Source organism: Vombatus ursinus, unplaced genomic scaffold (assembly GCF_900497805.2).
Source record: "Vombatus ursinus unplaced genomic scaffold, bare-nosed wombat genome assembly UNPS02014794.1, whole genome shotgun sequence".
Lineage (NCBI taxonomy): Eukaryota > Metazoa > Chordata > Mammalia > Diprotodontia > Vombatidae > Vombatus > Vombatus ursinus.
Window position 1 is genome coordinate 26,404,830 of NW_020954572.1, and position 10,000 is coordinate 26,414,829.

General features: G+C 34.8%; 1 protein-coding gene across 7 annotated transcripts in view; it reads right to left on the bottom strand.

The window, feature by feature from the left end:
• The window catches only part of CUNH15orf41 (chromosome unknown C15orf41 homolog), a 263,471-nt gene that overhangs the window by 47,678 nt on the left and 205,793 nt on the right, over positions 1-10,000 (bottom strand). The window contains exon 11 of one of the 7 annotated variants that reach the window (XM_027869992.1): positions 2,516-2,616. The exons of the other annotated variants lie outside the window; for them this stretch is intronic. Coding sequence (XP_027725793.1) covers positions 2,559-2,616 — 58 coding nt within the window. The 3' untranslated portion in view covers positions 2,516-2,558. The remainder of the gene's footprint in view (positions 1-2,515; positions 2,617-10,000) is intronic. 7 annotated transcript variants of the gene reach the window in all.

The following is a 10,000-nucleotide window of genomic DNA, read 5'->3' on the forward strand; positions in this document are numbered from 1 at the left end:
TATCATATCATATCATATCATATCATATCATATCATATCATATCATATCATATCATCATCATCATCACCACCACTCAGGACTGTCACATGAAAAAAATCTATGTTCTTAGAGCTCACAGAAGAAGTTATACAAATAAAGACGGATTTTTTTTTTTAATAGAACTGTCAATATGCTAACAATAATCTCAGGCTTTTCATAAGAAATACAAGCTTACTAATAAAATAAAAAAAGAGATTAATGAACTAAAAGTGCAATTGAAACAAATTTTAAAAAATCAACGAAAAACCATCCCCAAATAAGCACAAAAGAGGAAATTTGGAGAATTAGAGGAAGCATAGATAAATCTGAATCAGAAAACAGAGAACTATTAAAAAATTCAACAACAAATTAAGCCTTTATTAAATATTTATATTTACTATGTGCAGGCACTATGCTAAGGTTAAAAAACCCTCAAAGCTGTTTTTTAAATGATTAATGAAATTCATAGATCATTAGTCATCCTGATTAAAAAGGAAGCTACAATTAACAAAATAAAAATGAACAAGATGAAATCACAAGTAAAAAGAATTATCAAAACCTATTACATGTAGCTGGATTAAAACCCTCCTGAGAATTCAAAAGAAATAGATCATCTACAAAAATATAAAATACACTTACAAATGAATAGAACACTCAATAATCCAATTTCAGAAAAGGAAATTGAACTAGTTTTAAAGGAACCATAAAAAAAAAACAACCCTGGTTCATAGATTAATAGGCAAATTCTATCAAACTTTTAAAGAACTGATAACTTTCACTACACAAATTATTCTCATAAAAAAAATGAGAAGGAAAATGCCAAACATCTTCAAATACAGTCCTAAGACCTAAACTGGGGGAGGACAAAACAAAGAAAAAAAACTGAAGGCTAATAGCAGTAATGGAAATTGATTTAGAAATTATAAATAAAATTCTGGCTCAAAAAAGAACAATGGTGATTCATCTAAAAATCACTCACCATAATCAAGTTTGATTTTTATTATAGATGCAAGGATGACTCAACACTAGAAAAACAATTAACATAATGAATCATATTAAAAACAAAAACACCCAAAGCCTTACAATCATATCAGTAGACACTGACAAAATCTAACAGTACAACTTTCATTTGTGCTTAAAAAAAAAATCCTACAAAGCATAGGAAAAGAAGGATCTTTTTTTATATGATAAAATGTATTTAAAACCAAAACCCAGCATTTTATCCAATAGGAAAACACTAGAATTTTTCCCAATAAATACAGAAATAGAGGAAAGAGGCGTTCTTGTTATTAAACATAGTTCTAAAAATGATAGCAACTGTAGTAAGACAAGAAAGTATAGGCATAAAGATAGATGGATGAACAGGGAAGAAACTGATCCCTATTTTAAGATTACATGATGGTTTATTTAGAAAATCCTTGGGAATTGGGAAATAAACTGATTCAGAAAATTAATAACTTCAGTAAAGTAGCAGGTTTTAAAATAAGACACAAAAATCAATAGCATTTCTGGATAGTAATAACAAAACCCAAGAGAGTACAATAAAAGAAAGAAAAGTCCCATTCAAAATAACTCAAAAATTCACAAAATATCTTAAAGTTAATCTATAAAATTAGGCTCAATACCTGAATAGATGTAATTATAACATATTCCTTAAGAAATAAAGAACTTAAGTAATTGAAAGGATATTCAGTGCTCCTGGCTGGGCTGTGCCAAAATAATAAAAACGACAGTAGTGCCAGAATTAATTTATGGATTTACTGCTATACCAATTAGACTACTAAGAACATACTTGTAGAACTAAACAAAACAATAACATAAATCATTTGGAGAAATAAAAAGTATAGAATATCAAGGGAAATCATGGGGAATAAAAAGGAGGAATAGCACTTCCAGACCTGAATTGATATTATAAAGCAATAACCCATTATATATTTGATAAAAGGGAACATAGGCTGAATGTAGAAATGACTGATTGTTTTGCAATGTTCTTTTAAGCCAAATAAGACAGGGATCATCCTTCACTATCCAATCCAATCCAACGAACAATTAAATCTGAAAACTGCAGTGAGGCTTTTGGGACATTTTATATTAAGCACCAACAGTATCTGTCACACAGGAGCTTTTTTTAACTGGAGTCAAGTCAAATCAACAAGCATTTATGAAGTACTTACTATATGCCAGGCACTGGGAATACAAATAAAAGCAAAAAAAAAAAGTCTCTGCATTCAAGGAACTCATAATCTAATGGAGACAACATGCAAAAAACTATGTACAAGCAAAATATATACAGGATAAATTGGAGATAATTAGAGAGGGAAAACATTATCCTTAATGGAGAATTGGGAAAGGCTTCTTGTAGAGGGGGAGAATTTAAGCTGAGGCTTGGAATTATCTTTGAAAATGAGAATTCTAGGTGTAGGAGTAGAAAATTGCTTATTTTAGGGAAATGAAATATATTAAAATTGACAGTACAAGCTTACTACTCTTGCTTACCTGGCTTACAAATGAATCACACACTCATGCGCAAGTCCCCAGATCAAATGACGTGGTAGCCATTGCAGTGACTGAATAACCAACACACTTGAAATCCACTCCTTCAGAAATGAATGGAAGGAGAAACTGAAAATCAGAACCAACTTATGGAAGATGAACTTGAGGACCTAAGGAAGACAAGGTATGGGAATTCCCCAACTCCTTAATTGTTTTTTCTACCTAATCTTATAATGCTGTCTGAAGTTCTACAAATGGTAGCTTCATTTGGGTTAACAAAAATACATCCTTTGAAAAATGCAAATCTCTCTAGAAAGGTCGCAAATTAACCAGACTATTGTTAATGGTCAAGAGGAAATTGAAATCTAAGATGACTGAAGAAGTCACTGAAGCTCATTTTGACATTGAAGATTTTTTTTTTTTAAGGCAATTGGGGTTAAGTGACTTGCCCAGGGTCACACAGTGTTTGGTCTGAGGCCAAATTTGAACTCAGGTCCTCCTGACTTCAGGACTGGTGCTCTATCCACTGCACCACCTAGTTGCCCCCTAGATTTTTGTTTTTCTTTTTTGTAAGGGTTGCACTTTGACAGTCTCGTGAAGTTAGAAAGAAACTAAGAAAAATCCCGTTCTATTGAACAGACAGATTTGTCAATGGGTATAAAAATTATTATTTGAATATAGCTTAACCTGGAATTCTATTTTAAAAATATTTAGGATCATATGATTATAGATTTTGAGCTAGAAGAGATCTTAGGATTCATCTACTCCAATCTCCTCATTTTACAGATGGAGAAACTGAGGCCCAGAGGGGTTAAGTGACTTACCAAAGGTCATAGAGGTAAAAAGTAGTAGAGCCATGATCTGAACCTATCTCAGTGTTGTGAGGATCAGAGGAGATTCATATGCAAAGTACTTTGCAAACCTTAAAAACCTACATAAATGCTATTGTTATTACTGTCAGAGGCAGCACTTTCACTCAAGTCTTCATAACTCTGAGATTGTATTCTACCACCTATCCCATACCGTGTCTCAATTAAGTTCTTGTCAACTGAGACAAAACTATTGAGACTAAGAGAGGAAAGAAAAAAGCAGTTTTCTAGGTTGTGGCTATTTTTTTTCCTTAAAGGAAGAAACAGATTCATGGTGGTTAAGTGATTTTCTAAAAGTCACAGGGGGCAATAAGTACCCGAGCTAGGATCTGAACTCATGTCCTTGTAAAGAGTTAATTTGTAAATAAATGAAAACAAAAAAAAAAAATCAAAAACCAAAAAAAACCGAACCACTATTACATTTCCTAGAATCTTCCTGTCTTGCCCAATTTTATTTTTTCTTATAAAAATAGAGAAAAACCACTAAAATTTTTATATTCTTTTTTTAACATGACAACAAAATTCTAAATAAAATTATAAATCCTCCAAATTGAATCAACATATATATTGAGACTCAATGACCTTAATGTGAGCACAGTGAAAGAGAATTTTTTAAAAAAGTTGTAAAATACGGCTCAGGACTAATGATTGTGAGAAGTTAAAAAAAAAAATTCCAATGACTTGGAGATGACGTAGAAGTTTCAGGTCTATACATTGTGAATATTGTTTTTGAGAAAAGAATAGAAAGCCACTGGACATGGAGGGCACCAAATAACATTGTTCACCCACAAATAAAACTACAAATATACAAAATTTAAGATAATTTTGGTCTGAACAGGGCTGCTCATTAAAGTGGGCAAAGGAGAAAACTACAGCATTGGTGATCATTCAGTATAGTAGGTTTTTGAAAGCTCATGATCCTTTTCTACTTATAATTCCTGGAGAATCATGAGATACAATAATATTATAAGAATTTAAATACACACCTAGGTAGGTGGCCCCCAGTACTCTACATATGGAAACGTTTACAGTGAATGATTTTTTCATATTATCATATAAAACTGAAATTTCACCAATTAAGAATTAATTTGGTTTTCTAAGCATCTTTTTAAAAAAATCCAAAATATGTATGTAAATATGAATACACATGTACTTATGTGTATACAAGTATATAATTTAAATAATACATAATCTCACACCTTAGTCTGAATTACTTCAGTCAGATTCCTTTCCTCCTAACACTTAACTAAGACCAGCTGGCTATACTGCAGGAATGGTCGTTTTGCTCTCTTTCTCTGTTTCTCTCACTGTCTCTGTCTCTGTTTCTGTGTCTCTGTTTCTGTCTCTCTCTCTTTCTGGAGGCAGAAATGGTACAGAGGGTTCTTGGTACCAATGAATCTGACGAGAGAAACACTGAGGTAAAATATTCTAGAAGAGGAGGTAGGAAGATGCCAAAACCTATTTCAAATAGTTCCTTATGGTTAGCCTTCAAACCAGGAAAAAGGGAGGACATTCCTTCTTCTTATAATCTACCATATGGTGCCCCCAGGACCTATAACTCATACTGATATTATTAGTATTATAGTTTAGTAACATTATGGGTCAAAAAGGCTGTTTGGGACTGGACTAGGAATCTGACACCCATCTATAACATCTTTTCTAGACAATGCATTTTGAGAATTCATTTATAATTTGGGGAATGCCTACCTTTGATTCCTCTAAGCCCCCAAAGAAAAATAACAAAAATCTGTAAGACAATTTAACTATCGCTTATGTACCCAATACCCAGAAGAGATGGAAAATCAGATTTTAAATTCTTCAGTCTTATTCCCATTACTTTAACTCTGGCTGCAAATTCTACCACTAACACTATCAGGAAGAGTCACAGGTAAGGATGTGTCTGAAACTGAAATTAAAGAAATGAATGATTAAGTTTTTATTGCTGTTTCGTGTCCTTGAAATGTCCTTGCTGGCCTGTTTAAAACCTATATATGATTCAAGGTCCACTGAAAATGCTCCCTCTGATATGGAGCCTTTGTGATCCCTCCAAATCAGTATGCTCTCTCCCTTCTTTGAACCCCCATAGCACTTTGTCCTCACTTAGGGATAGGGACTAGACCTATATTTTCATCGGTATGGGGCAGCGGTTCTCAATTTTTTTTCATTTCTTTACACTAGAGAATTCTTATTTTTAATAATATTTTATTTTTTCCAATTACATATAAATGCAATTTTTAACTTTAATTTTTTTATAAAAATTTGAACTTCAAATTTCTCCCTCCCTCCTCTCCCTGCCAAGACAGTAAGCAATTTGATATAGATTATATATGTGCAATCATGTAAAACGTATTTCCATATTTACACTATAGAATTATTGAAGATGCTAAAAGAGCACCATTTTTTAGTATATGTTTACTGAATCATAAATGGAAACTGATAACATTTAAAAATATTTATTAATTACTTTAATAACAAACCCATTCCAAAATAACAAACACTTCATGAGAAGAGTGCCATTGTTTTACATATTTTTTGCCTATTTCTTGAATGTCTAGCTTAATAGAAGACAGTTGGATTCTCATATCTGCTTTGGTATTCAATCTGTTGTGACATGTTATTTTGGCTGAAGCACATTAAGAAAACCCAGCCTCACACAGATATGTAGTTGGAAAAAGGAGGAGTATTTGAATAGGCAAATAACATCCAAGAATTATGAATTATGAAAAATTTGACCTCATGGATCCACCGAAAGGATCTTAGAGACCCCTGTCATACTTTGGAAACTACTGTTATAGGGAACTCTACGTTTAGTATCAATGCAGGCCAGTCAGTGCCTTTTCTGTATCTTGATAATAATAGCTAATGAATAACCTAACAGTAATAATTTGATGAATAAGTTTTGCAAAGTATTTTACATATATTATTTCACTCGGTCCTTTCAACAACCTTATATTGTGCCCATTTCATTGATGAGGAAATGAGGTCGAGAATGGTGAAGGACTTGCCCAGGGTTACACAGCTATGTGTTAAAGGCAGGACTTGAGCCCAGGTATTCCAGACTCTCTGGTGAAATCTCTATCTGCTTTGCAACACTGCCTTTCCTGGCCCCACTTATGACCCTTAAATTGTTTCCCATGCATAGACATGTATTTACACACATACGGTCATAAAGAAATAATATGTACACTTTTATTCATGCAAATAAGTTGACCTTCACGTGCAAAAAGTCTTCTTAAACTCTTATACAGTGAACAGTGGCCCCAAAGCCTTGTTAGATTCTTTACTATTGCATCTAATTTTCCCAAGGTACATCTGATTTAATAAAGTTACTGCTGTGTTACTAATAAGCCTGCCCAAAGCTTTGCCATATGAATTACTATCTTTATCTATTTCCAGGACATAAACTCCTTAAGATCAGGGACTACATATTACTCTTCTTTTGATCCTCTTCGAGTGCTGAACCCAGTGCCTGGCTTGTTGGATAAATAGTTGTTGAACTGAATTAGAGGCCAAATGCTGTTCATAAGCTTATCATTCAGTGTCAAGAATTGTTATAACTTCATGCAACTTGTATCACTGACGATGCCTTGAAGTTGGGTAATGAACACAGGCTTCACTGTTTTTTCACTTTTTCTGGATTATGGCAGCAAAGAAGAAAGACCATCTCATCCACTGGCTGATGAAAACCTGGATCGCAGAATACTGTCACCAGATCATCTGGAGGAAAATGATAAATGCCCTAAAGAAAGCCCTGGGATGCTATATGCAAATCTGAGGTAAGAAGAGCCAATAAGGTCTCTGACAACATTAAGCCAGTTCCTAGCAATGAAGCAATTAGAGGCATGAATGAACCAATCTCCATTGACAGCTGGAACAAAGGCACCAAGAAAGAGCCCAGGAGACCACTTGGAATCACTCTAGTTATAGAGTGTCCTGATAGGCAAGAGGTGTGACCAGCTCCCAGGTTCTAAGGAGTCCAGAAGAACTTGTCTTAGACACACTGCCTACATAACATTAGTTTCTGGTTATAATTGCCTGAGCTTAGATGGAGGCATTTCCTATTTAATAACTGATATCAGGAGGGAGTCACACAGCAAGATGCCAGTATGCTGCACAGAGAGGTTGGAATGGAAAGTAACTTTTTTCCTTTCAAATGATGGGAGATTTTTCATGCAATCATTGTGTCAGAACTGGAAACTTGTTCTAAAGCAGGGCCTTAAGTGATTTCTGGTGCCCATATATAGACTTAATACATGACTTACTGACAAAAAGAATTCACAGAAAGAAATTCCTTATTCTTAACATCCACATCCATATTTGTAGGTCATATGCAAGCAAATAAAGGCAATGTGGGGCATGGGACAGTAGTATGAATCCTGTCTCTGACATTTACTAGCCAAGTGACCCTGGACAAGTCACTTCATCTTTATATACCTCAGGCAGCTATCCTAGGACTTATATTCTAAGTCCTATGGAGTTCTCCAGCCTGAAGAAATTGTAGATCCTATGTGACTATCAAATCAATTGATCAACATACATTCATTAAGGACCTACTGTGTGCCAAGGCTCTGAGCTAGGCAATGGGGATAAAACACACCCTGCCCTCATGGAATTTACTCTTTTTTTGTGAAGAAAGAACACATGCAATATAGACACAAAATAAATGCCACAAATAATTTCAGAGGGCAGTCACAAGTAGCTGGGTGGATCAGGCAAGAAAGGCTTCATTTAAGAGCTATTGTTTAAGCTGAATGAGCTTAACAGAAACTTGGCAGTCTAAGAGGCAGAGGCGAGGAGAGGGTACATTCCAGGGATGGGGAACAGCATAAGCAAAGGCATAGAGATTGGAGATCCCATCCCACATTCTCAACTACACTCTACATCACATTCCATTCTGGGAACAGAATTGCTATCCATGAGACTATAACTGGCTCCTGCACTTCTCCTTATTCTACATCCCACCACCACTCCCTTGGCCCCCAAATCCCCAAGGGGTTTCCCTCTGAAGGTTTACAACAGCCCACCCTCCACCCTCTGATCTATGAGTCAAAGAACTGGGCAGACTAATTAGATTAGGTTTAACAATATCTTCCTCAGACCAAATGTTGCTCAGAAGATTTATGAGCTATAATGAAGAATTAATAGCTATATCATTGCATAAAATTTAATAAGGATTATTTTCACATAAAGATCAAAATATTCACAAGGTAGAAATAATATGGTAGAAACAACATCACTGAAAGTTAACTATCCCCTCCCCCGCCATTTCTTTAAAAAGCTTTTGAAAAGATAGATGTAGTCTGGCTGAAGGTTTTGAACTCTTTGGAAGAAAAGCCTTATATGATAACAAAGGCACACTCCTCATATAAAGAATATGGTGGCCTTTGTAAGGATTTAAGAAGAAATATTAAGGGAACATAAAATATGGCATTGGATGAATATACGTATTTGTCATTCCATTATGCATCTTAATATGTATTTGTGTAAGGATTCACAAGGAAAGGCCACTCATATAACTTCCACAGCACTGAGGCTGACATTGAAGCATGCCTCCTTCCTCATGGCAGAGAAGTGGTCCATAACAGAGGCAGAATGAGGCATACATCATGAGAAGCAGCCACTGTTTTACAGGATTGCAGATTTAAAGATGCAAGAGAGCCTGGGGGGTCCTCTAATCCAACTTCATTTTATATGTAAGGAAACCAAGGCCCAGAGTGGTGAAATGACTAACTTAACGCAAGGTGACCCAGGGAATAACTGGCAAACCTAGGTTCAAACTCAGGTTCTTTTGCTCCAAATTCAGTCCATTTTCCATTCTTTCAAACTGACCTCCTTGTGGTTCCTCAAACACGGCCTTCCATAGTTCTTTGTTATAACAGTAGGTTCTATGAGTGAGTGAGTAAGTGTGTATGTGTGTGTGTGTGTGTGTACAGAAGGTCAATGGGAAGTAACTGTCATTTAAAGAAAAACAAAAGGATATTAATAAAAGATTTTTTTTTATTTTTCTAAAAGCTCATAAATTTCTCCTAAAGCCAAAACAAATAAAATGAAAAGAAATAGGTAAGAATGATATAACTTTATGAATTGAGATCAGTATCCCTTCTTAACATATTAGTTGCTTGCTGTAAGGTAGGGTCAGTACACGGAGCTTTAAATTTTGTTCTGTTTTGTTTTGAAATGGTAGATCACATTTTTGGCAGGTTATCTGTGCAACCAGTTTTCTAGTTGTTTCATCAAATGCAATACCCCATGAAATGTCCTAGCTGTGAGATTAGTATTATATTGCTTGAGCCATTCAGAGAAAAAAGTGCCTAAAGAAATTTTAGGTATACTGTGTGAAATGGAGGGATAACAGAGAGTAATAGACTTTGAGTCCTATATTTTGTGAGATTTGTCGTAGTTGACCAATGGCAGAAGAGAAAGCACTTCTGGTGCTGCTCTGAGTCAGATGGATGCAACTCCCCACCTCAAAGAGTTAACAAAATCCCTTATGTGTGGTGGTAGTAATTACCCGATTATGTATCTAGATTTTTGTTTATTTTTCAACAGACCACTGTCTAAAAAAAAAAAATCATGCTGTCTTACATTTCTGATCCTCCGTCACCTTAACCATTATTCC